The following is a 27,706-nucleotide window of genomic DNA, read 5'->3' as shown; positions in this document are numbered from 1 at the left end:
TGAAGACATCATCCTTCCTTACCTTCTACATTTGGCGCAGTCTGGCCTTAATGTTCATTCCATTAAGGTTTATCTTGCTGCATTGACTGCCTACAGGAAATGCCCTTCACAGGCTTCCGTCTTCCAGATCCTTGTGATCGAAGATTTTTTGGAAGGCTTGAAGAAAGTGTTCCCTCCTGTCAGGCTTCCTTCGCCTTCATGGGAATTGAATGTGGTGCTGTCCAGATTGATGAAGGAGCCTTTTGAACCTATTCATAAGGCTTCGTTGCAGCACCTATCCTGGAAGGCGGCGTTCCTCGTGGCCATTACATCGTCCCGCAGGGTGAGTGAAATTCAGGCGTCGTGTTGCCAAGAACCTTATACTGTATTTCATGCTGCTAAGGTTGTTATGCGTACTCACCCTAAATTTCTTCCCAAGGTTATTTCTGATTTTCATGTCAACCAGACCATAACGTTTCCTACGTTTTTTCAGAATCCTTCATCTCCTGCGGAAATGTCTCTACATTCCCTGGATGTTAGCAGGGTGTTGAAATTTTATCTGGATAAAACCAAAGATATTCGTAGGTCAGACCAATTATTTGTCAATTAAGGATCGGTCAGGACGGGTCTTGCTACCTCTAAGCAGTCCATCTCTAGGTGGATTGTGTCCTGCATACAGTTGTGTTACCAAAAAGCTAATAAGACCTTATGGGGTAAACCTAAGGCTCATTCCACCAGGGGAAAAGCTGCCACGACAGCTTTACTCCGTAATGTTCCGATTGCAGAGATCTGCAAGGCGGCCACTTGGAAGTCGGTTCATACCTTTGCTAAGCATTACTGTCTGGACACTGATGCCAGGGCAGATGCTCAGGTTGGGCAGGCTTCGCTGCGGAATTTGTTCGCACAATAGTGGTGTTAATTTCTTTTCTCAACCGCCGCTTTGGTGTGGGGATGGGCTTGCCATCTATTCACTAGATTATGACTATACACAGAGATCCCCTACTACAGAAGGAGTAGTTTCTGTCCTGTAACTCCAGTTCTGTAGTAAGGGTATCTCTGTTATAGTCATAAGCGCCCGCCCTCCTCCCCGGTGGAGATAAATATTCATGTAAGGAATGCTACAGGTCTGGCGTGCTACGCCTTCAAAAAGAACTGAAAGTAAAAGGGACCTGCTGTGCATTCTGGGATACTGGGAGAAAGTGCTGGAAAGTTCTCTTAAAGGCACAGTATCCTATTTAAGCCACATAATGGCAGCCTATGGGGCTTGTCTGTCCATGCCTTCCTCTCTATCATCCCAGAGTCTTTTACTGGTTGAGGCAAGTTTCTCTATGGAAGAAACTGGGCAGGCTGTGTTGTGTGTGGTTTTGTTTGGTGGAATTTCTAGTTGAAGTACTGGACAGTGTAGCCTGTGGATATAGGCTGCATTATTTGTCTTTAAATTCTCTCTTAAGTGTCTTTGCAGTTTCTGCATGATTTGACAACTTAAGAGATTATTTTTGATTGTCGGGTCCACGCACATGGGCGGGACTATTCACTAGATTATGACTATAACAGAGATACCCCTACTACAGAACTGGAGTTACAGGACAGAAACTACTCCTTATGAACTATGTAATATTCATGACTTCTGACTTTTACTATTTGGGACATATCCGTAAGATTGACATCGTTACTTAAGAAGTAGCTGTTCCATACAGCAGATTAGTGTCAAATATTGACGCTACAGCGTTAAGTAAAATGGACAGTCAGTCTTTGGAACTGTATCAGTCATTCACAACTACATCCTATAACAATGTAGGCAGGACTGTGTGCGTTCATTTTGGAAAATGGGCATCGAGCGCCTGTTTCCCAGCGGACAAGTGTAAGGTTCTTTCTGTTGTAGAACTTGGACATGGGAAAGATCGTCTTTCTGTGATTTTTCTTTTTTTTTAACTAAAACAATTATAGTGAAGCACTGACTGTAGAAACTGTTGACAGTGATATGTTTACACATTATGAACCTACTGCATTTCAAACATCCCGCTGATTTTCATTTCACTATTGACATATCCTAGTTAATTTTGGCACTGGCGTATGTAGGAAAGGTGCTATGGATGGCAGTGCTGGGTTGGAAAATGGGTCCCCTGTCTGCCTCATAGCTGAGTAGTAAAAGACGGTCTTAATTGAGGTGCAATGGGACCCTCACACCCTGGTGCACCAGTACCACTGCATAGGCTGCACTAATAATGTCTACGCCAATGTTCATCTTATTGAGGTGTCAAGGGCCCGACAATAGTAACACTATTTAAAATGGGCTAATACATTGTTCCTTTTTGCAAGTAGTGTACAGATTGGAGGGAAGACCTTGTGGTCATCATCCACAGTGCGGTGAGCACATTGTCTCTTTATAGAGGATATCAGATCCGCGGCACCTTTTGGGGCAGGTGTTGGTGGAGGAGTTAACCTGTTTTATGCACCCTGTGTATTAAATACGTAAATTGGAGAGAACAATAAATTGATTTTGATAAAAAATGCATTGTTGCAACTTTTTAATGAAAGCAAAGAAAGATGAAACGTAGCGTTTCTTTCAAATGAATTATTAGTTTACAGATTACGGTTTCAAAACATTCGCCATCATATAATTTCCTGATCTAGAACACGCTGCTATGTTTTAGTACTGTGGCGCAAAGCCATGCCATCCAAGAGTATCGTACAAGCCTGTGGTTACACGTTTTACATTTACTTTTCTGCAGCCATCTTTTTCCCGTTCAGGCTCTACTCTCTTTGGAAAGAAGCTTGAGTAACTAAAACATTAATGTTGTTTATAGTTAATTCTTCTACAATATAGTTAAATCATCCTTCTAGTGAAAAATGTCTTCTGCTAATTTGTTTATTCCCTAATGTAAATTGTATGGCTAGCTCTTCCTCGAATATTCCCGTGTGTAGTAATTTACACCTTCTAATACATAACAATCTTTCAAAACCTGCATTAAATGTACAATGTCGCTAATCCCTACTGGGCTATAATTGCAAGTTGTTTGGATTGCACTATTTATAGTGCAGAGAAAATGTATTGCACATGAGCGCAAGTAAACAAACTATTAAATAAAAACAAGCATTGACATAGCCAATAGGTCTTACCTATGCAAGAGCTATTGGCTTTGCCAATGTCTTTTAGCTATGTAGTACAGCAGAGAGGAGTAGAGTGAAATGGAGTGGCATAGCATAGAGTTATGCAATAGCGTGGCTTACAGTGAAGTGGTGTGAAGCTCAGCTCGTCATCAGCCACGGTGGTCGTGTGCTGATGACGAGCTGAGCTCGTCATGTAACACAGCTTTTTGAAATTTGCCGCACACAGCGGGAAAAGCCGTCGCAGTGATGCGGTTAAAGTGGCATAGAGTTCAGTTGCATCAAATGTAGTGGCGTAAAGTGGTGAAGAGTAGATTAGAGTGGCGTAGAGTGTAGTGCATGGAATAGAGTGGTGCTGGGTAGAGTGTCGTATAGTGCAGTGGCAAAAAGTTCAATGGCATAGAGGAGAGTGGTGCAGTGGCATAGAGGAGAGTGGTGCAGTGGCATAGAGGAGAGTGGTGCAGTGGCATAGAGGAGAGTGGTGCAGTGGCATAGAGGAGAGTGGCGCAGTGGCATAGAATTGAGTGGTGCAGTGACTCTGAGTGTAGTGTTGCAGAGTGCAATGTGTAGAGCGCATTGATACAGACTACAGTGGCAGAGCGAGTAGTGGTGCATAGTAGAGAGTAGTGGCATAGAGCACAGCGGCATAAAGTACAGGGTAGGGAGGTGGTATGGAAAAGAAGCAACATGGAAGAGGAATGGGTTGAAGGGAATAGAAGCTACATGGACAGGGATATGGGAGACGACTGAAAACAAAGTGCTCATATGGAGTGATTATATACCAGAAAAGTAGCCCAAAAAAGATACAGTGGATAGGTACAATTACTTGATCCATGCTCTAGGGGAGGTCCAGACACAAGAAGAGGACATGACCTACACATACCATGGCAAACTGGAATGAAGGATGCTGAAGCTTACATATGGTCATTTATGGGTGGGCTGTAAGCTATGGGTGGACTCTATTTCACTATTTCACTATATAAATCTGCAACACTGTACTCCAGTCCATCCCTGTACACTCCACTGTCCAACTCTGTACTCCACTCTATGCCGGTACAACATTCTAGTGTAGTTTGGGATTTTCTAACACTTTGACTCAACACTACACTCTACTGTACGAGACAACACTCTGATTTACTCAACTCTATGCTATTGTAATTTTAATTGCTTCTATATAGTACTTACTACCCCTGACGAGGCTTCAAAGTGCTTTTCGGCAAATAGGATGCTGCTCCGAAACCCAAAAAGGATTAGTGGTGAATTAATATAGGGAAATATGAAATTCATTTTAGCGGTGAACATGCGAGTCTGTTATTTGGGTTGAAAAGGATAGTGGAGGAACGGAAGAGGGATGGGTTAGCATTTATATAGCGCTTGGTACCCCTGATGATTAAAAAAGCGCTTTTCGATGAGCAGCAGGCTCGTCCGGAACCCAAACAGGATTAGTGGTGAGTTGGTATAGGGAAATATGAAATTAATTTGAGCAGTAGACATGTGAATCTGTTAGTTGGATTGAAAAGGTTAATGGAGGGATAGAAGATGGAAGGGTCTAGAAAGTGTTTATTTAGAGATCATAGCAGGAGGAGGAGGAGGTGGTTTGGGATGAGTGGGGGCAGGAGTCAGATGGCGGAGTTTAGAAAGGCTTGTTGTTTGGGAGATCTGAATATTAAAGAGGTTTGAGATGATGCAAGGGAGGGGTATCTATACCACTCCAGTCTACTCCACACCACCCTACAATGCACCAATACACTCTATTGTACTTTACTCCACACTACATTGCTCCACTCCACTCAACTTTACTCCACTATACAAATCTTTTACCTCACTCTGCACACCTCTACAGTTCAACACCCTGCTTTATTTTATACAGCTTGAGACTACACGACTCTACTACACTGTATGGCACTCTCCGACACTTTAACCAAGTTGCACCACTGCCGCTGCAGCATGTCTTCCTGGGCACTGGGTAAAATGTTGCTGTGAAACGCAGCTAGTATCAACGAAAATAATTTTCTCAGACGCGGAGTAGTTTTTAAATGATCTTGTATTTCACTTGTGATTCCAAAGTAATACATTTACATTTACAATCCATTCCTTTCACATGGAACCATTTTTTCTGAATGGTACTTCATTTCCCATAGTGCATTTGTTTGGTATACACATGTAGCATTCTCCCTATGCATTTTGACATGTCGTGCCTTCGTCCGGGGAATATCTGCAAACATTAAATGATGATATCATGTAAGAGTGTGTCCTTCACTTCAGGTACAACCACCACCGTAATTGTGACTGTGTGACCATTTCGCACCTTGTGGGGGCAGCGGTTCGTTTAACTAAATGAAATCTCCTTAGTGTGATCCTGCTAGCTTTCACCGTGACTAGTGGCTTACTCATCGTTGCTTGGCCGATGTGCGCTAGTTATGTGTAATCGTTAAAAAAAATATCGCGTTCTTATCAAGCTGGGTTCTAGCATGCTCAGTGCTAACTGCAGCGGCTGTTTGTATAAGCGCGTCCTCGAGCTGAGTGGTAACCCGCTCAAGTGTGCTGGAAGTTATCCCTTAAAACTCATTGCGATATATACTGGCGCTTTGTAGCGTTGAGGTTTCTCTTGTGTGAAAACCTTGCCCTGCTTGCTTACCGGTACTGTGTGTCCATGCGTTCTCCCTCGATTCTGTCCTGACATGGCTATGGTATCTCGAGTTGTCTGCGCACGTTGATGTTACGTTACGCCTAATGACGATCCTTTCTAGGAACCGTCTGCAAATTATGGTGCGTGTTCGCTGGTCTGTATAAAGGGACCTTCTATGCTGTCAATAAAGTTGTGTGTGCATAATGAGATGCTTGCTAATCCTTATATGTGGCGCGCTTGGCTGTGAAATAAAAGTGTGAAGATAAAAAAAAAGTTATACGGGGTGAAGAAACATGCTGAAAAATATAAAGTCAACGAAAACATTAAATGGATGAAAGAATCATACGTGAGGTTCAGTCAATGACAGCAAAAATATCTGTGCCAGGATTATGATCACAAGTGTTCATGGAATGTTATAAGTAACACAAAAATTCAGTTCTATTGTTCATTCCATTTAATCTGAGGCTGTTCAAATGGTAAATCCAATGATTTTCTCTTCTTAGCAGCATCGTTTTGTTATCTCTTCCCTCTTTTTTTCTCTACTATTTCTAGTATACATGCCCTTAGTTGACTGTGGTGGTGAGCTTCTGCAAAATGAGTCGCTACTACTGATCTTGTGGACTTGGTCCTTATGTTGCTCTTATGTTCATTCATCCTTATTTTCAGTTTGCATTCTGTCTGACCCACATACGCTTTGCCACAAGGACACTTGAGCATGTATAGAATGTTAGACATATCACACGTGGTGTATACTTGCAGTTTTATTTAATGGCCTTTCATGGGGTGTGTGATTTATCCTCCACTCATGATGTTGCTGCAGTTATTACAGTTCCAGAACAGTTTGGTGCCATTATATTCATGTGTCATTGGTTGTTGAGTGTTTTGCTTTATAATTTTGCCAAGATTTTTGGCACATGTGTGAGCAAAGATCGGCTCTTGTTGGTAAATGTTGTTAAAATCTGGTTCCATTCTGAGCAACATCCAATGTTTCTTAACAATCCTTTTGAAGTGTTTACTCATGGTGGAATATTTGCATACGTACGTGGTGCGTTCCGTCTTGAGAAGTGGCTGCATCTATAGTAATTCTGGTCTGGGTTTTTGACTTGCCCTATGGAGTGCTGATGTTAAAACTTCCTCTGGGTACCCTCTGTCTCTAAATCGTTGTGTCATGGATTCCATCGGGTTAATGCCTCTATCCGGGTCTGAGACTATCCTTTTGACCCTCAAGAGTTGAGAGTATGGAAGATGTTGCTTAAGTGCTTGTCGGTGAAAACTGTCATATCGTAACATGTTGTTTCTATCTGTCGGTTTTCTGTACATGTCTGTTGTGAAACTTGCTCCCAGTTTGGTAATGGAGACATCCAAAAAGTTGATGGTTTGATCCTGTATTTCGAATGTTAATTGGATTCTTTCATTGAGAGTATTGAGTCTGTGTATTTGAGTTTCCAAAGATTCACTTGTACCTCTCCATATAATAAAGATGTCGTCTTTAAACCATAGGTATAGTGTTAAGTTATCTTTCCATTCTTCTGCATTCAAAATGTGTTGTTCCTCATATTCATTCTTGTAAATGTTGGCGTATGTGGGTGCCGCACAATTCCCCCATTGATGTTCCACTCTTCTGGAGATACCAATTGTCCTGCCATCTGAAGTAACTATGCATGAGTGTGAAATTCAATAGTTCCATTAAAACTATTTGCATGTCTTCTTCGTATTCAGAATTCAATAAGGCTTGTTCCACTGCCTCTATGCCTTCTTGGTGTGGGATTGTTGTGTAGTGATCTAACATCGATGGTGCAAAGTACATAATTCTCTCCTTCAGATAATGTGATGCTGCCAATCTTATTCAAAAAATCTGTGGTGTATTTCAAAAAGGATTTCATCTTGAGTACGCATGGTTGTAAATATCTGTCTAAAAATGTCCCTACGGGTTCGTGGATGCTCCCTCGTGTGGAAACGATTGGACGACAGGGAGGTCTTAATGCGTCCTTATGGATTTTGGGTACCATATAGAATGTCGGGCTGATCAGGTTGTCCCGTATTAAATATTTCTTAGCTCTTGCGTTGATGGTACCTCTGGCTTCCGCTCTTTGAATGATTTCTATCAAGGTAGCTTTGATTTCCATGGTGGGATTTGAGTCAAGTTTCATATAGATGTTATCGTCCTGTAGATGTTCATCAACCTGTGTGTCGTATTCATAAGCACCAGAGCTCCTCCTTTGTCCGCCTTTTGGTAAATTATAGCTGAGTCAAGTTTCATATAGATGTTATCGTCCTGTAGATGTTCATCAACCTGTATGTCGTATTCATAAGCACCAGAGCTCCTCCTTTGTCCGCTTTTTGGTAAATTATAGCTGAGTTGTTAGCAATCGATCGTAGCGTACCAAACTCTTTGGCTGTAAAATTCTTCATGGTTTTTTTTTCCTGAAAGTTAAGTGATGAAAGATCCTGTTTGACCATTTGTTCGAAAAGGTCTAAAGTTTTATGGCTAACTGGAGCCATAAAAGTGCTGTCCGATCTTAATCCTTTCAGGATGTCCATTTCTTCATTTGTTTTTACTGGCACAACGTTTTCAAAAAAATGTCGTAGTCTTAATTTCCTCATAAGTTTGAAAAAACTTGTGTGTATCTCAAGTAGGTTCGTGTGAGCTGTTTGTACAAAGGATGTCCCTTTCTGTAGAGTTTGCAATTGAACTTCTGTAAGTTGAAAATCTGAAATGTTGATCACTAAATTCTTCATTGATTCCCTTTCTTCTTGTCTTTTTTCGCCGTGACGTTCCTCGTTTGAGGTGGACCTTTCTCTCTTGGTTTTTCTTTGTCGCCGCGGGGGTCGTTCTTCTCGTCTTGGCCTGCTTCTAAAAAAGCAGAAGATGTTGGTGTGGCACTTGTAGTTTGTTGTTCTTGTACCTGATTAGTGGGAATTCTCTTGGTTCTACCTGTTGTTTCCGTAGTATCATTATCTGATGATGATGTATCCGTGTTCATTGTGTATGGTCGATTTTGTCTTCTTTTTGCATAGATGTCTGCCCACGTATATACCTCCCCTAGCTTGTAATCGATAGTGTCTCTTCGATATTTACTGATTTTTCTTTCATTTACCTCCTGGGTATGCTTTTGCAATTGGTTGTTAATATCTTCCAATGTTTTTGAAAGTTCCTCGGGGGTCATCGTTTTGTCTAATTCCGTTTTTACAGATCTAATTTCTTGTTCCAGTTCTTCCAGGATGTTAGAAAGTTCTTCTATTATTAATAAAATTAGGTCAAGAGAACACTTGTTTAGTATCTCGTACCATTTGTCAGTGAATTTTTGGGTGTTCTTACATTAAGATGGTTTTAAGGATATTCTCAGTCCTCGCAGAATTCTTTGGGCTTTATGGTACCGTATCATTGTGTTAGCATGTAGTCGTTGATTTATTTGTTTCCTGGACAGGTATGGTAGCTGTCTGATGTGTTGTTCTTTGCTGCGTGTGGTTGTAAATTTAGTGGAGTCCTCTTTAAATAAGGCATATATTCTTATCTCCTCATCGGCAAATGCAAATGTGTCTGCTCGAGGTTCTGTGAGATGGGTGATCTCTTTGTATTGCATGATTACCTCAGTGCGTTCTGCGACCGTTGAGCAGGTCAATGTGTAAATCAAATCAAGTATAATGGTCGTGCACTGCTGAGCTTTAGTGTAGTTTGGCTGGTTGCCCGTGCTCCAGAAAATCACCTCCCGCTCGGAGGTGTGTATTCAATAACCAAGTTGCACCACTGCCGCTGCAGCGTGTCTTTCTGGGCACTGGGTAAAATGAATGTATGTATGTGTGTTCTTATATAGCGCTCGATTTTACCCTTGAGCATCTCGGCGCTTGCCTTGGGAACCCGTCCTGTTTTTTCCCTGTGAGATCACCTGTGCTGGACATCCCCAAGGTGAAAGCCAGGCATCCCGCCGCGGGGGGTGGGGGGGTTTGGGTGTTGTGGAGATTAAGCAAGCTTGTTGCCCAGAGCTGCATAGTGCAAACTCGTGCTTAGAGTGGGCACCAAAGCGAGAATTATCGAGCCCGTGGACAATTGGGTTCAGGACCCTGCCGCGTCGGGAATTGAACCCTGGTCCCGGGTCTGACCTCAGCTTCAGGGTATGCCTCCTCTAACCAGTGAGCCACACTTCTCCACAAATGTTGCTGTGAAACACAGCTAGTATCAACGAAAATTATTTTCTCAGATGCTGAGTAGTTTTTAAATGATCGTGTATTTCACTTGTGATTCCAAAGTAATATATTTACATTTACAATCCATTCCTTTAACATGGACCCATTTTTTCTGTATGGAACTTCATTTCCCATAGACACTTTGTCATCGTTGGCCCAACAGACAATAACCAGTCCATAAGGGTGAAAAGTCCTGCAGCAACAAATGATGGATGGAATGCTGAATGAATCAAACAGCTGGGCTGTTTCCATGAGGAGCAGGGTCATAACTGATTTGCATATGGCTGGGTCCAAACTTGGGTGTCGTAGTGAGCAAAAGAACGATGGATTTAACCCAGATCTCTTGACTGGGTGTGAATGTTTGATTCATTCAGCATTCAATCTATAGTTTTTGCCACAGTTCCTCAGGGGCAGCGTACGTCCCAAATCCCCCACCCCTCCAACAACAATTTCAAAACCTCATTAATGCACCATTAGTGGCACACAGCCATCTGATGTGAATCAGGGTCCGCCATTTCCTTCAGGGGTGGCAGAGCATCGCATCAGACAGTTGGGTCCTTCAAATTGACCAATGGGGCTACAACCTTCCATTCTTCTTCAACCCACCCCACCTGCCACCTACATGCAGAGTAGTATTTGGAGTACCATCTGCCTGGTTTGCACCTGGAGGTGTAGGCAGTTTTGGCCCCAGTAGCCATAGATACACTACTGGCCTCAAAAGTGGGGGCTGGATGTTGATCTTGCTAATTCATTGCGCCAAAGAAGGACAGGGTCCTTTATCCTAATTTGGATCTTGTGATGGGGCGGTGAACCTGCTGACGTCTGAGGTCCACCTGCCAATGACACACCTGACTCCTTCGCAGAGGCTTCCTTTCATCTTTAGAATACCACAACAGGACTTAAATTAGGTTTTCCCTCTCCTTGTGTGCCCTTTTAGAGCCAGTACACAGTTTCCCACTGCACCTATTGAGCTTAAAACCAATTTGGGGGATTTTTATTTCAGCACGCTGTGGGAGTGATCTAGGTGCCCATATGCCTGATACCACCTTTTTCCCGGACAAGCTTGTCATAAGAACTCAAGCTGAGTTCCTGCTGTAGGTAATGACACCTTTCCATGGCAGACAAGCCATCACGCTTTTGACATTCTTTGCTTCGCTTCCTCACTTAATAGAGGAGGAGAGACTCAATCAGTTGGACTGAGATTTTACATCAAGTGTACCAACGAGCAGTTGGTAGATGATTTTTTCTTTGTGGGGTTCTCTGAGGGGAAAGAAGGGCAAGGCAGTGCAGAAGAAGACCATCTCATAATGGACAATCCTCTGTATTAAGATATGGTGTGCATTGGCTAGTAAACAACATTCTAAAGTTCTGAAGGTCCATTCTACCAGAGCTAAGGCTACGGCCACTGCGTTGGCATGCAGAGTGCCTGTCCTGGATATCTGTCAGCCTACTACTTGGGTATCGGTTCACACTTCACAAACCACTATTGCCTTGGCATTCATGTCCATCGGGATGTGCACTTTAGCCTTTCAGTCCTGTTCTACTTTTTGATGTGAACCATTCCTCAGACCCAATACCTTGGGAGGTACTGCTTTGATATCTTTTCACAAGGCGAGGAATCTGTGGTTAGAAGTATCCATTAATAATTGCCTTTCTGGTGTATACTCCATCTAAACTGGGATTCTTCACTACCTTCCCACCTCTCCGTTATGTGGGATGGTCTCCTTTTCTTTCTAAAGAGGTACAAATTTAGGAATCTGCATGCTAGTCCTTCAAGTCTGCTGATGAGCTCTGCATCTGAAGCCGCAGAGTGTAAGTGCGCATATGGCACACTGCGCCACCCATCGGCACACAGAAGCACTGCTATTTGAGTTTCCTGATCCGATACGCTTTGGCATCTGGGGATATTCTAGAGGTGAGGAATTTGCAGTTAGAGTATCCACCAGACAGAGCGTTAATAAAGGTATGGTTAATGACTTTTTAGGTCGAGCAGACCTACCCTCAATGCGTGAGCATTGAAGGTGTCTGCTTCAGATCTACTGTGGCCCGTATTTAGGAATGTGGACAGCTACCAGACGCGCGCTTTGACGATGTCAGATTTCACCTCGGGAGCGCGCGTCTGAGCTGCGCTTGCGCGTAGCAAAGCCCTTGCTCACACAGAGACACAGGCAGCCCCCACCCCTCTGCATGCACGCACGCACGCACACACACACACACACACAGGCGCGCGCATGCACACGCAGGCATACGGCACACATACAGGCACACGGCACACTATCCCCTGCCTCGCATTCTCTCTCAATCACACACAGTCACGCATGCGCACACACATTCCCTCGCGCACACACGCACACACGCGCGCACACACTCCCCCACCCCCCCCCTCCCCTCCCCCACAGGCATACACACAAGCACGCACGGACTTCACATCAGCCCTGGGCCCCACTCACCGACTGCGCTCTTCGGGCGGGGCTCCTCTCGCGCTCCGCTCCTCACGGCGCGGCGCGTCTCGTCTCCTCTTCTAAATCGGGGCTCCCTCAGGTCAGAGGAGCCCCGCAACAGGCGCCACACTCCTCCTTCTCCCTGGCCCCCTCCTGGGGACCCAGGCTACCCCGGACCGGCAGGGCGCTCCATGCGCCGGCATGCCTTTTCACGGACCTCGGGAGGCGGGACTTCCGGTCGGCCGCGAGGGGATTGGCCGGCCGGCCAAGAGCTTCCGGGTCGCCGCGGGCAGCGCGGCGGCACCCTCCCTATCACTACAAGGGCAGGGTCTGTGCTCTTGTTGAACTATGAAGCAGCCCGTGGATTTATTTTTGGATTTCAAGCCTGCTAATTAAATTGCTGAAGCGTTGGGCATCCATTAACTCACGTAGTTATACTTTTTTTTTACTATTCATAACTCTTCATATGAAAACGCTTTTTACATAATCTGTATTCGTTTTGAAGTATAATTATATATACGGCCCGCTTCTTCCCACAGTGCCTTAAAATAGGTTATAACAGGGGTCTTATCTTGTTATGCAGTGAAGTCACACAAATAAAACCTCTGGGGCCTATTTTTCTTACACTGCTCTTTGGCCTCTCAACTAATGTTGATGCAGATAACGTAGCTAATTTGTTTTAGCATATAAAACATTCATGGCTTAATTTGATTAATTCTGCTTCAAGGCAAGTTACCCTATCGTGGAGCAATGTGTGTCTACCGCTCTGGTTCTACATACCTTATTAAGCCTGCTTTCAGAGCAATGCCAGAAATTGCAATTTGTGAGTGGGTTAAGGATCTTCAAATAGGTAACAGTGTATGGGAAGACCTTTCAGTAAATATAGATTGGATGTTGCTGTCCATTCCTCCCCAGTCGCCACCCCCCCTCACCCTCACATCCCCTCACCCTCGCATCCCCTCACCCTCGCATCCCCTCACCCTCACATCCCCTCACCCTCATATCCCCTCACCCTCACCCTCACACCCCTTCACCCTCACTCACACACTCACCCTCACACCCACCCTCACACACCCTTTACCCTCACACACCCTTTCACCCTCCCTCCCACCCACCCTCACACACCCTTCACCCTCCCACCCACCCTTTCACCCTCCCACCCACCCTCACACACCCTTTCACCCTCCCACCCACCCTCACACACCCTTTCACCCTCCCTCCCACCCACCCTCACACACCCTCTCACCCTCCCACCCACCCTCACACACCCTCTCACCCTCCCACCCACCCTCACACACCCTCTCACCCTCACACACCCTCTCACCCTCACACACCCTCTCACCCTCCCTCTCACCCACCCTCACCCACCCACCCTCACACCCCCTTACCCTCACACACCCTCACCCTCACACACCCTCACCCTCACACCCCCTCACCCTCACACACCCTCACCCACCTTCTCACCCTCACTCACCCTTACCCACCTTCTCACCCTCACTCACCCTCTCACCCTCACTCACCCTCACACACCCTCACCCCCTCACCCTCACACCCTCACACACATCCGCACACACCCTCTCACCCTCACACACATCCTCACACACCCTCTCACCCTCACACACCCGCACCCACCTCACCCTCACTCACCCTCACACACCCGCATCCTCACTCACCCTCACCCCCGTCACCCCTGTCACCCCCCTCACCCTCCCTCACCCTCAACCCCACACCCTCACCACCCCATACCCTCACAACCCCACACCCTCCCCCTCACACCCTTGCACCCCTCACCCATACTCTCACCCTCACACCCCCCTCACCCTCACACCCCCCTCACCCTCACACCCCCCTCACCCTCACACCCCCCTCACCCTCACACCCCCTCACCCTCACACCCCCCTCACCCTCACCCACCCTCACCCTCGCACACCCTCACCCTCACCCCCACACACCCTCACCCTCACACACCCTCACACCCCCTCACTCACCCTCACACCCCCTCACTCACCCTCACACCCCCTCACTCACCCTCACACCCCCTCACTCACCCTCACACCCCCTCACTCACCCTCACACCCCCCCACACACCCTCACCCTCACACACCCTCACCCTCACACACCCTCACCCCCTCTCACCCTCACACCCCCTCACTCAACCTCACACCCCCTCACCCCCTCACCCTCTCACCCTCTCACCCCCTCACCCTCACACCCCCTCACCCTCACACACACCCTCACCCCCTCTCACCTTCACACCCCCTCACTCCCCCTCACTCCCCCTCACCCTCACTCCCCCTCACCGTCACACCCCCTCACCCTCACACCCCCTCACCCTCACAAAATCACTATGTGCTACCACAGCATCACTAAACGCCACAGCATCACTCGTTTGCCATCACAACATCACTCAGCGCCACAAATATGCTCTCTCAATGTTTGAAGCTTTATTACAAATGTAACAAAAATATGTTAATATTTCACTTCTGTTCTTGGAATTTCGTCACAATAAAATACACTGAACATAATCTTCAAAAAAGTTATTTACAAAACTTTAAGCTATTGCCATTATAAATTACAATAACTTTTATTTAACCCCTTCGAAGCTAATGACGAGCTGGGCTCGTCATGGCGCTTAACTGCCGTGCGCTGATGACAAGGCCAGCTCGTCATAAATAATGGACATATTGGTTCTTCAGCGCAGGACGGGAAAATGCCTAGCAGCCATGTGGTTAATTATTAACTATTGAAAAAAAATTAAAAGCCATTGTTATTTGTAATATCAATACATGTAAGTCACGTAAATACAACACATATTGCATTACAAATGCTGTAGGTGTCTTATTTGCGAAAGTTATAACTATTGGCATTGTAAATGACAAAGCTATTAATTTAGTTATTTTCAAAAACAAAATATAAATAAAAAAATTGTCATTTACAATACCAATAGCTCAAACTTTCCTAATGCGAGACCTATTGCATTGCAAATGCTTGTTCATTTAGCATCTCTGCTGGCAAGTGTTGGTACTGTCCATGAAAATGTAGAATTCATGGTGAAACGTTCCAGTATTATTGCAGTGGTGAAATAACGTTCTGCAGTTACATTTTACTGAGGCAGTGTAATAGCTGCATGACACCAATCCCTAGTTCTCTCCTTCCGCCAATTCCCTGTGTTGCATTTCTGGAAAAATAAAATTCCAGGGTCTAAAGCTCTCGGGTGTGCCCAGTTAATATTCTTCTTGACTGTGTTAAAGAGGCATCTAGAAGAGTAATATGATGTCTAGGATTATAGTCCCAGGCATACTTATTAGATGTCTCACTTTTGCATTTTGGTTGTACATAAAATGCTTTGTGTAATCTGGTTGTATCTGCCCTAAGTCTGTGTCATGCATTTCAATGAGGGTTTCGAAGGTGAGCTTCATAGACGTTTTGTCTGGCCATTAATTATATCGGAAAGAAGAAATGTTTTAGCATAATCTGAAAAACACTATTTATTCAAAATTAAGTACCACGTACACCAACCCTCGCTCTTCACAAGAGTGTATTACACAAAACGTCTTGCTCCATCCTCATATTGTTACAGTGTGTACTTAAAGTTGCTATTGCCTTTGGCAAGTCTGTACATTTGTCAGCCTTCCTATTTAGTCTTGGGTTTGTCTCCGCTCCGAAAGCAATTGTTTGTGTTACTGCTTGCCTTGCTTGTTAGCCATATCCTGTTTTTGCTGTGCCATGCTAGTATACTGTTATGTTCTAAACTCCTAACTATTTGTTGGTTGGTAAGCCTTGCCTATCTATGTCTAGAATGTTTTGTATTTTCATCAAAAGTTGGGTTTATTCTAATCAGGTATGTGTTGCAAAGGCTTTGCGATTCTGTGTAGAGTCTTTGGTAACTGGTCTGCTTTTGTAGGTTATGTTTGATTTTATCGGGCTCTATTATATGCTTGGAAACTGTACTCATTTGCCCACACATTCTCTCTTCCATTGCAAATACTTCAGATACATAATGTTTTAAACTATAAGTGCTCAGCAGTGGTGAAGTACATATTTTGAAAAATATTATGCTTACTTTGGATAATATATATTTTTCAAGCGTATACACATTAATGAGCATTAAGACATTTTGTGTGCTCCTTTGAAATGTTTTCATGACAAGTCTTTTAACCAATCGTTATTTTGATGAATATGTATGAGGTTGATCCTGTTATAATTTATTATTTCAGAGTGAAACTGTTTGGTGGAAGCCTTGCATCAGATGTCCACCCCAACAGATCCTGGCGGAATGCCTCACCCTGGTCCCTCTCCTGGACCAGGCCCTTCTCCTGGCCCTATTTTAGGGCCTAGCCCAGGGCCTGGACCATCACCTGGTTCTGTACATAGCATGATGGGGCCAAGCCCTGGTCCACCCAGCGTACCCCATCCAATGGCAACCCTGGGACCATCAGATTATCCACCAGAGGGCATGCATCAAATGCATAAGGTAAACAAACAACATATTGGTTTAGAGTTTGTTTTCTTTTATCTGATCAAAGCAGGCATCAGTAGTTTAAAGACCGTTTATGAGTGTGTGGGAGAGCTTGTTTCACAATCGATTATATACTGGATCACCTATAATAAAAACGTGTTAGTATCCTTATCTCTGTGATCTCTTGTCTAACACAGCTGCAGTGTTTCTTCCAAAGCTTTTTGAGTTGGTTCATAGGGACAGTAGTGAAAACCATGAAGTAATGTTCTGATTAACATTGAAGCCTTGTATGTACATTCTTCTAATTCGTTTTGAATAATACTGACTTTGGATTATGAGTTTAAGCCTGATTGATATTAATGAAGAGGGCTGCTAATTGGTGAGGAGGATCTGGTTTGCCAGCATAGGATTGTTCAAAGTCTTGTGGCCTCTCTGAATTTCCGTAGACTGATTGTTCCTATTCTTTTGGACTTTCTTTCCATTCATTATACCTGTGGGTTATTGTACTAACTGTGTACCCGTATTATAATTTTTTTGTTAACTCTTTTTATTGATTATCAAGACCAGCAAATCAATACAATTATGTGTGCTCACTGTGCAGTATAGTAATCACAGACGGAAACATTCCATTGAAATATCAGAAAGAATCCTCCACATCCTGTTATTAAAGGAAAAAAGCAAATTCAGCAAGATACATAGCAATTTGAGAATTAAGACTGTGTCCTTGGCACCCCCCACTTCTAGTGTCTGTCTCGGCGCCCCTAATATGTGACCTATGCCACCCCGTCCGAGTCTCAAAGTGTGGAGTTTCCAGGCGAGTCAGTACATATCACCACAGGGTGCCATGTTGCATATAGGACCTCGTTGTCGTGTGGCCCTACCAGTCTACCACACACCTGTAGGGACTATGCCTGAGCCCATAAGGGAGTCAGATGAATTTTGTAGGGAGACTACATACAACTTGTAAGGATCCCATATGTCCTTGGGACGGGAGGAACTAGGCAGAGTGCTGGAGTAAACTTCACTATTGGTGTTTCAATAAGCAAGACTGTTCAACCAACTTTGCAATGTGGGTACAGTCCAACGACCCCAGTGTAGTGCAATTTCTCGTTTAGCTAATAGCAGACTGGGGGATGCAAAAAAACGGACAGTCTTGGGGAAATTTACTGTATTACCTAACAGTGCCACTTCCGGCGTGGGGATGAGGGAGATCTTAATCGTGTCGCCAAACGCTTTGTGGGCTGCCTCCCAGTAAGAGTGTATACTGGGACAGGTCCGAGTGAGATGGGCAAAGTCAGCATGTGGGACACCGCATTTCCGGCAAGTGTGCACCCTACTAGGATCAAGCCTGTGCATTTTAGCAGGGGTGATGTACATTCTTCGCAGAAACTTAAAATGCAGCAGTTTATGCCGGCTGTTCAAGGAAACGTCTTTTGTGACTTTACAGCATTTGGCCAATTGGTCATCTGTGATTGGCCGACCGAGATCAGTTTCCAAGTCTCTATGAACCTTGTCATCTATGGTTGGGAGCATCGCGGAGCAGGCAGTGTAGAGTTTGGATAACAGGTGTACACCAGTCTCGTTTTCGAGGAGGAGGGAAAGAGGATTGAATGAATATGGCTCGGTTGGAACCCAGGTAGTATCGTCCATAAGGCAGAATGCTGTCGCTTAAGTAAAAACGTCGCTTCATGGAACCGGGCTTCTTCTGTGACTGAGAAAATGTGGCTGCTGGGATACAGGTTGCCCAAAGTAGGGATGGAGAACTTGGTCATTGTGCATTGTACCAGTTTTTCGCCTGTGATCGGAAGCCAGTGGGCATTCGGGAGAGGCAGAGCCAAAGAATACAGCACCGGAGCGCCAGTATATCGTTTAAGCTTATCCCAGGCCCAGCTAGTAGTCGATACAGTTTGTATATCGAGAGGGTCTCTAGGCACGCCTCTAGGCAGGACAGTAGCTAGCCGTTCGGTGAGAACAAAATTGCCTCTGGGCGTAGAAACTTGACCCTTGCATCCGGATGGTGCCACGCAAATGTATAACTACACTGTGCAACGAGATAATATAAGTGGAAATCAGGAACCTCAAACCCGCCTCTATAATATGGTAAGTTGAAAACCTGCCAACGGACACGCGCCTGTTTACCACCCCGGAACAACCTTATGAGATGCAACCGTATTTTTAAAAAGAAACTGTTATGGAAAGGGATGGGAATATTATTAAACCGATACAGAAATTTGGGAAGGACAATCATTTTAATAATGGCGATTCTGCCCGCAGTGGACAACTATGTACCCTTATTAAGGGGCTAAACATACTGTTGTACTTAGCCCCCATTGAAACATTCTAAACATGTTATGCTTAACAATATGAAAAGTATGTTAACTTAATTTTTTTTCTAATTGAATGTCTTTATTGCCAGTGTGAAATATAAGTGACATAATTTGCGGCTTTTGACAAGAACTGCCAGGGCAAATTGGTGCCACTACTCACATATATTTTAGGGTTATTTTAGGAGCCATTGTAACATCAGATTCATTTTGAGGCCTGTATCATTCAAATCCAAGACTTATTTTAAAGTTTATATTTTTAAAAATACAGGGGCAGATGTAAAAAAAAAAAAACTGCTAGCAAACTATTGGTCGTAAATGGCAAGTACAATTTTTTGCAACCAGTTAAACATTTTAAAAAATTGATCTATGTTTTAATGTCTGACCTACCTCATGAATATTGATGAGGTAGGTTGTAAATTGCAACTCACTACGATTGGCTGGGGGCCTGCGGGGGTCAGCAGACGACCATGTCTGTGATTAGGCTTTTAAACAAAGCATTTTTTTAATGCACCCCTTTTCCTGAAATTAAACTGTTTAAAAAGAAGTTTAAAAAATACTAGAGTTAAAAAACAATATACATTTTTTAAAAATACAATAGTTGGCAGTGGCATTGCGGAAACCTACAACAAAACGTCTTTACAAATGCGAATGGTATCCATTTGCAATCCCTTTTATGCGTCTAAAAACTTTTCTGATTTTCTAAAATAAGAATAGTCCATCTGAAAAAACATTTCCACAGTTACAATGCCGAATCAGAGCTTTTGCAACCATAAAAATGTTAAGTACATCTGGCCCACAGAAAACTAACGGCCATCAGGCAATACATTCAGCCCTCAATAAGAATAATGAAGTGCTCAGCCCAGAAGGAGGAAAAAATAATGTATTAAAGGTAACACTAAGGTCGGTGTTTTACTTCCAGTGATCCAATCTACCAATTGCCACACTAGTTGAGCATAACACTACTGCATTTCATATGAAATCATTAAAATGTGTGACTCCTGCAAAGTTGTTACTGTTTGCACGTGTACCGGTAAAAGCTGTAAACATCAAGCTGTAATTTTTATCTTTTCAGGGAAACCTTTATGAATATGGTAGATTCTTGACAGGGACAGACCTCCCGCTTTTTCATTTTTAATATGATGCCTAGACATTGATTGACTGGAAAGCCTCCTCCGTTCAGTTAAGGCCACTACGTGCGAATGTGAGATCATCTCGTTGTTTGTAATGAATTGTATCCCCAATGAATACTCTCAAAGCTCTTCTCAAGATAATCATTGCAACCTTTACTGAAGATTGCTCACTGGATTGACAACCTTGTGAACTAATGTTTGAGCACCCACGTGCTTTTCCTGGCAGCCATTCAAATGATCACCAATTCAATAGCAACAATCGCCTTCTTGGACCTTCGTCTGTATACACCTTCTACCACTGACCTTTCTTGGCGCCATCACTTCTTCAGTGAATATTTACAGTAGCACTGCGCTATTTTTTCCATCTTAACCAAATAACGGATCCTGGTCAGATGATTTTATACTGATCTGAGCTAATCCCTTTAGCCCACAGCATTTCCGCTATCGGTATGCTGACATGAACTTGCTTTACTTGAAAATATCCTCATAGCATGACTACAAAAGTCTCAAGAACTGTTTTGCCACAAATTATGCATGGCTTTCAAAGGTTTCACTTAAACTCGGGCCAACATAATCAAAATTTGTGGTAATCTCCTGTAACAGCAAGCAACAAAAAGTGCACGTCTGACTCTCCATTATAAATCTTGAAGGCTTCACTCCTTGACTTTCTGGTAGCACCAAGTTCATAAAATACTGAAGAAATCTCTTACCTTCAAATCGGGATTCACATTGCACAGAGGAAAGCCATCTGGCACGAACTGTCTCTGCTCAGAAAACAAAAGGCTTATCTGCTGAAATCGGACTTCATAACTGCTTTATAAATACTGGTCCTTTCCTACCTTGATGTAGACTAGACCCTACTAGTCGGCGGGTAAGACCTACCGGAGCCCTCCAATTGGTGTTCTCCATACTGCAGTATGGCTGTCAAAGGACCCTGTATGCTTAACAGACTAATACCAACCATCAGAGAACTCCACTGGCTCCCTCTGCTAGCTCATCTTGTATTCAAGACCTACTCTGTCCTTTATAAAGAAGTCAACCCAAACTAGCCACCACAATGATCAACTGTGAGTACAGAAAGAAGTACAGATGTCCGGCCTGATCTTATTATGCAGCAACGGCCTGGTATTCCACGCCCATTCAGACCGAACAAGTAATATCACAACACCATCTTCATTTATTTTTCCTTAGCCTTTTCCCTGATGTGTCTCTTCACGTTTGTAAGTCTCATTCTCCTGACTCCTCCAACTTTTGCTTACTTGCTCTGACTGAGACCAATTCTCTATTGTTACACCTTCATCTTTTACTGCACTCTATTGCTTTGAGGCTATGTTTTTGCTTTTTTACTTTATAAATAAATCATGCGTATACACACAAAACCTACAGTTATGGACATCGCCAGACGGGGCCGTTTTCACAATCTCCCGCCCCCCCATCCCCCCCCCCCCCCTCCCCCCCGCCCCCCCCCATCTTCAGACAACCCAGTATAGCATATATGATAATTTTTAAACGTATTTGTAGAGTGAGGTCTTCTTCCTGCAAGAACTGTGGCACTTTGATATTTTGCAAGTGTTTTTCGAGATGTTGCTTACAGTCTCATTCTTCTGGTCTCTTGCCCATCTGTTGGAGTGTTTCTTCGTTGAAGATTTCTGTAGATAGTGTAAGTTTCAATCTATGGCCACCTATTCTAACTTTGCCCTCAACATTTGATACATAAATACCTTGTCGTTCTGATCAATATCTATGTAGTGCTACATGTATCAACTATGTGCATTCCAAGTTTATACATATTGAGGGATCCTCATGTAGTGCTGCTCTTTGTATCTGTTGCACATCCCTGTCTAACTATTGATATCTATTAGTTACCACTTGTCCTTAAACACTATTGCCACTAAATTGTGTATTATTTAAATAGGAAACCATATCAATTGGTGTGTGGGGCATCTTTTCTGCGTTCCATCCCAAAAGCCACAGGCTACCTTATAATAGGACCATTATCTGTCATTATACTAAACAGACTGGATTTGGGGCAGTGAGATTCTTAAGCATCCTTGTGTGTTGCTGTGGTTTGCAAATGATAATTGTGGAAATTGTATACTCCCATGCCACCTCTTCCACGAAGTAGCTTAAGCATTTTATGTTCTACCTTTGGAAACTGTCCCTTGCATTGGTGGTGGATGACCAATTGATCTGATCCTATACAACTAGTCTTCTCTGGCACCCGAATTAGGTGCAGAGCCCAATGATTCACTTTTGCTCATCAGACCCTTATGAACTTATCAGCTTATGGATGTCAGTACTTCCTTGTGTACCTGTGCTGCGGGCTATTTCAAGAAACCTGCTGCTACTGTGAGCCCCACATGTGACTATTAGTTGACAGAAGGAAACCTAATTTGAACACATTGATCCTTAAGCTGGTATCGACTAAATATTTCGACCACCTCTCAAATGTCTGTCAGTTTTGCTAGTGGTGTCCCAGAAATTAGGAAAATGTCATCCACAAATAAGACTAAAACATGTGTCAGTCATTCAACCTGCCAAATATGCCACTGCCTGCATACCTGCTTCTCATCAAGTTACAAAGAGGTTCTACTACTAGTGCAAATACTAGTTGAGAAGAGAGGGCATTGCTGGAGCACCCGTCTCTGAATAGGCCATCTATCTGAAACCACAGGATTGTCTGAATTCTAGCCTGCAGGTTGCCATTGATTCAGTGCAGCTGTCCAATACATGAACCGTGGTCCTGCCATGTAATACCATTGTCTAGAATACTCATTTCATAGAGCTAGATGGATTGTAGGTGTCAAGATTCAGAACTAGTCAATAACCTGCCTTTTCTCAACCCTTGTCTGAAACCAAAAGTGGCCTGTGCAAGTTAAAAGAAGTGTTGGAACCTGGTGTAAATAATGTGTGATCCTCCTTGGTTAGTGAGTCTATTGCCTTAGTCACACTGTCTGTGAAACTCTTACTATGGATTATCATATCAACCCTGATCGTTAAAAGTAGCCCGTTGGCCTGATAATCCTGATGATTCTTAATTGTTTATTTCTGTGATATAATCATGGCCTTCCTGTTAAAGGTAGAAAACTCCCCTGTTTAAAAAAATCACATTACAAACCTTGAACAGCCAGGATAAAATGTTTAATATTGAATGATCTTTAACAAGCTGATCATCTCAACCCTTGTGTTCTGCCTCTGCATATCTTCTCTAGGGCACATGTTCTGCCTTGTTCAGTGATTAATCTCAATCAGCTGTAGCTAATTGGATAAACCTGTGACTTGTTCACGATCAGCGCTTGCCTAGTGTTAGAAAATAGTCTTGCTTTTATATTAAAAAAAAGAGAATGTCATCTAAGGACTGAAAGTGATTACTTAAACATCACTGAATACTTTTGTTCGCAGGTGGATTATGTTGGTTTTCCAATCATAATTAGAGATATTATACAAGATTCCAGACTGTTAATGATTTGCAACATAGGCTAAAACTAAAACGGCAAGATTATAGAGACCGTTTCAAAGAGGGAGGAATAAAATGTGAGATCCACATCATCGAGTGTATGAGACAGGTGACAGAGCGGGTAAACTCCTGGCCTTGCCAGACGAACGCCGGAGGGCGGAGCGGTGGGTTCCCTCCGTGGTTTCCAAAACCGGGAAAGGATCAAAGATCCAAAGGGCATTGGTGAGACCTTCGCAGATTTTTATGCAGCAGTTTACTATGCCAGAACACAGTATTCAGAACAGGAATCCTCAGAGTTCCTGAAGGATATTACGCTTCCAATCCTAACAGCAGAGGAACGACAACAGTTTGGGAATACCTAACGGTGACTGAAATAACCCAAGCTATAGTAGCCCTGAGGTCGGGCAAGGCAATGGTACCAAATGGTATTCCGATAGAACTGTACAAACATACGGAACAGATAACCGCACCCCATTTGTTAGCTATGTTTCAAGAAAGCAGAGATACAGGAACATTGCCACCAGATCAAAGGTTGCAAACATTAGTCGTGATACATAAAGAGGGAAAACCCAGGGACCAGTGTGCGTCACACGTGCCAATCTCTGGATTGAACGCGGAAGCAAAAATCCTTGCGAAGCTGCTGGCTCAATGACTTCTACCCTTACTTTCGGCCCTGTCCATCCTGATCAGGCCAGCTTTATGCCTGGGCGAAATACAGCCCTCAACCTCCGACGCCTTCACGGAGTCATGGAACGCACGCAAAGGATCAGAGAGGATGCAGCGGTCCTGTCCCTAGATTTGCGCATGGCCTTTGATACGATTGAGTGGCCTTACATGATAGCAGTACTCAGTCTCATGGGAATTGGGCCATGCTTCCTTTCCTGGCTGGGCCTTTTATATACAGACACCTGTCCGCAAGTTGTGGTAAACGGGAAAAGATCCAACATATTCTCTCAACTCCGAGGGACAAGACAGGGGTGCCCCTTATCCCCACTTGTCTTTGCACTGATGTTGGAGCTGGTGGCGGCATGGATCCGTAGAGATCCAATAATAAGTGGCCAACGTTGGTCGGAAGACTGGGAGGACAGGATCTCGCTCTACCCGGACGATATCCTCTTATACGTCCAATTTCCCCGAGCTAGAATAGCGAGAATATTAAATATATTTGCTACGTGTGGAAGGTACTTCGGATACACCATCCTTCTGGACAAAGGCCCAATTTGCTGGCAGATTGAGTGGCCCGATTTGACCTTGGAGGACTTTAGATATTTGGGTATTTTTATAACAGTAGACCACATGAGACATTTTGCCGGTAATCTTAAACCCCATTTGGATCGCCTCAAGAGTGATATCCACCACTGGTGAGCCCTCCCACTCTCACTGCTTGGTAGAGCAGCATTCTTTGAAATGATGGCACTACCGTGTTTTCTGTATGTCCTTCAAAATACTCCTTTCCCAGTTCCAGACTCGTATTTTAGTAATCTATATAGTTTGGTTTGCACACTTCTATGGGAGGGGGGTCCCCCAAAGATTGCCCTCTGTAAACTGACACACAGTTGGTATGATGGTGGAATAGCACTGCCAGACATTCAAACATACTACAGTGGAGAAGTGTGGCTCAATGTGGAGAAGTGTGGCTCAATGGTTAGAGCGGCAGACCCTGATGCAGAGGTCTAGCCCGGGACCAGGGTTCAATTCCCCGCCTCCGTGGGTCTTGGGCTCAAAATTCCACGGACCTGATAATTCTCGCCTCAGTGCCTATTCCAATCATGGAGTCCCACTCCACAACTCTGGGCAATAGCTTGCTTAATCTCCACAACGGCCCCCACAACGCTAAGGATGCCTGGCCTCCACCTTGGGGGTACCCAGGAGTGGACGCCTCACAGGGAAAGCCAGGATGGGTTCCACAGCGGTATTCGTACAAGCGCCTTGAGACCCTTGCAGGTGAGTAGTGCGCTATACAAGTATCAATTTACAATTTACAGCTCAGTTGGCAACGGTCAATCAATGGGTGCATCATCCGTTGACGGAGACAGCATATGCAATGGACTGATTGGTGAAACAGCCGAGGGGCTACCTTCATGCATTGTATACCGTCCATGCCGCCTTTCTCTCGAAGGCCTGATGGCGGTAACAGTCCGACAGTGGCATTTGGCGTTGGCCAAGCGGGGATCGAAAAATAAACTTGGAAGGGCCTCCCGCTCTGGGAGTCCCAACAACATGGTGCCTCGGGAATCAGACAAAGTTTTAGTTAAATGGGACTTAATAGGAATCTCGAAACTGGGAGACCTACATACGGGGAGTAAAATCCTATAGTTCGAACAATTGCAAAAGACTTACGACTTGGTCCAGACTGAGTACTTCCGCTACCTCCAGATCCGACATGTCATACAAGCAGTGGTGCCCCTGGATTTGGAACTTCTAGAGCCGTCCTCTCTCGAGTGTAGACCTCGAGGAACATTTGAGCCGCAGGGCAATTTTACTTACTTATTGGAAGCTAATCAATAATTTTCCCAACATCCTCGTAGCATTAAAAGAGCGATGGTGCCAGGACATAACTGATTTACAGGAAGAGGACTGGCCTTAGGCGCTAGCCTCTCCAAGGGAGGTAGCCATTAGGGCCCGTTTTAGACTAGTCCAGTTAAAATTTTTACACAGAACTTGCATATCATGCACCACACTAGTAAAGATGGGTTGCAGGACTGATGCACTTTGTAACAGGAGCTGTGAGGTGGGATCTTTCTACCACATACTCTGATAGTATCGTGCATGTTGGGGGTGGTGGGGGAGGAGCTTACACCTTCGCCCAAATGGTGCCTACTAAATGTATGGGAGGACTTAAATCTGCGACATGCAGATCAAACTATGGTGGGTCTGATGGTGGCAAAACGAAACCTAGCGCGACATTGGGGGACTACCTTCCTGCCCAAGCTCCAGGATTGGAAAAGTGACATGGACTGGTGTATGGTGGCGGAAAAAAGAGTTTTTTGAAGAGTGGGTGCCCGAAAAAATGGGGGAAAATTTGGTACAAATGGAATGACTATAGGGGCAATCCGTGTACTTCACCCTTGGGAGAGACTGTACTTTCCATGATTCAGACATAGACTGATGGCATTCTGCAGCATTTAGATGTTTGATCGATGCATAGATTTGAGAAGGGCAGAGCTAGACTTTAAATTATGCTGTAATCATATTTGGTTAGGACTATGTTCTTGCTAATGCAATGTTGCTATTTCTGCTCTGTTACGATAAAAAAGATTTTTTAAAAGTGACCTTTAGTTTGGTTACTCATTTGATATTGAGGACTATATGCACATCAGTGTATCAGGATCACTCGTTACAAAAGAAGAGCAGAGTGAGGCTCTCCATGGCTTCCAAAAAAACGGTACAACCTACAGAGGTGATGGCCTTGTGCCACCAAGATAATCCCTGACAAAGTATTTCAAATCTTCACTGAGACAGGGGAGGTAGGCCAGGGCCCCCATCGATGAAGGAAACCCTGGTCATACTGGTCCCCATACCAGACAGGCTTAGTCATACGAAGACTCAGACAGTTGTCTCTCAAACTGGTGGGACTCTGAGATCCCGTCAGTTTTGTATGTCATGAACGTCTTGATCTCGTTGGGTAAAATTGCAGACCTCTCAAATATTGCAGTATTTTCCCCGTTGGGAGAGAAACCTTATTTGAACTTTAAGGAGAAGGGGACTACATTTCCAATTCCCTTATAGCAGCAGAAAAGGAATTTGTAAGCAGTGAAATTTTAGAGATTTTGATCGCGCAGCTGTTTGGATCACTTAAATGTGAATTTCTACATTAATTTCTTCATTTCTGGTCTATTTTTGTTTTAAGAAAATGTCACTGCTTTACTACAGCCATTAAACAAAAATGTAGATATATATTGTTTCTATAGTCAATAGTGTAAGTTGTCAATGGTGCACACATTTCGATCATTGAAGTACAGTAAAGAGCAGTTTCCATTAGAGGATTAGC

The 27,706-nt window shown here is 44.1% G+C and overlaps 1 protein-coding gene across 4 annotated transcripts in view; it reads left to right on the top strand.

The window, feature by feature from the left end:
* SMARCA2 (SWI/SNF related BAF chromatin remodeling complex subunit ATPase 2) overlaps nt 1-27,706 on the top strand; it is a 1,892,118-nt gene that overhangs the window by 110,253 nt on the left and 1,754,159 nt on the right. For all 4 annotated transcript variants that reach the window (XM_086961220.1, XM_086961218.1, XM_086961217.1 and 1 more), the window contains exon 2: nt 16,560-16,816. In XM_086961220.1, coding sequence (XP_086817346.1) covers nt 16,592-16,816 — 225 coding nt within the window. In that variant the 5' untranslated portion in view covers nt 16,560-16,591. The remainder of the gene's footprint in view (nt 1-16,559; nt 16,817-27,706) is intronic.

This window comes from Lissotriton vulgaris, chromosome 3_1 (genome assembly GCF_964263255.1).
Source record: "Lissotriton vulgaris chromosome 3_1, aLisVul1.2, whole genome shotgun sequence".
Lineage (NCBI taxonomy): Eukaryota > Metazoa > Chordata > Amphibia > Caudata > Salamandridae > Lissotriton > Lissotriton vulgaris.
This window is presented reverse-complemented; position numbering and strand designations above follow the sequence as displayed.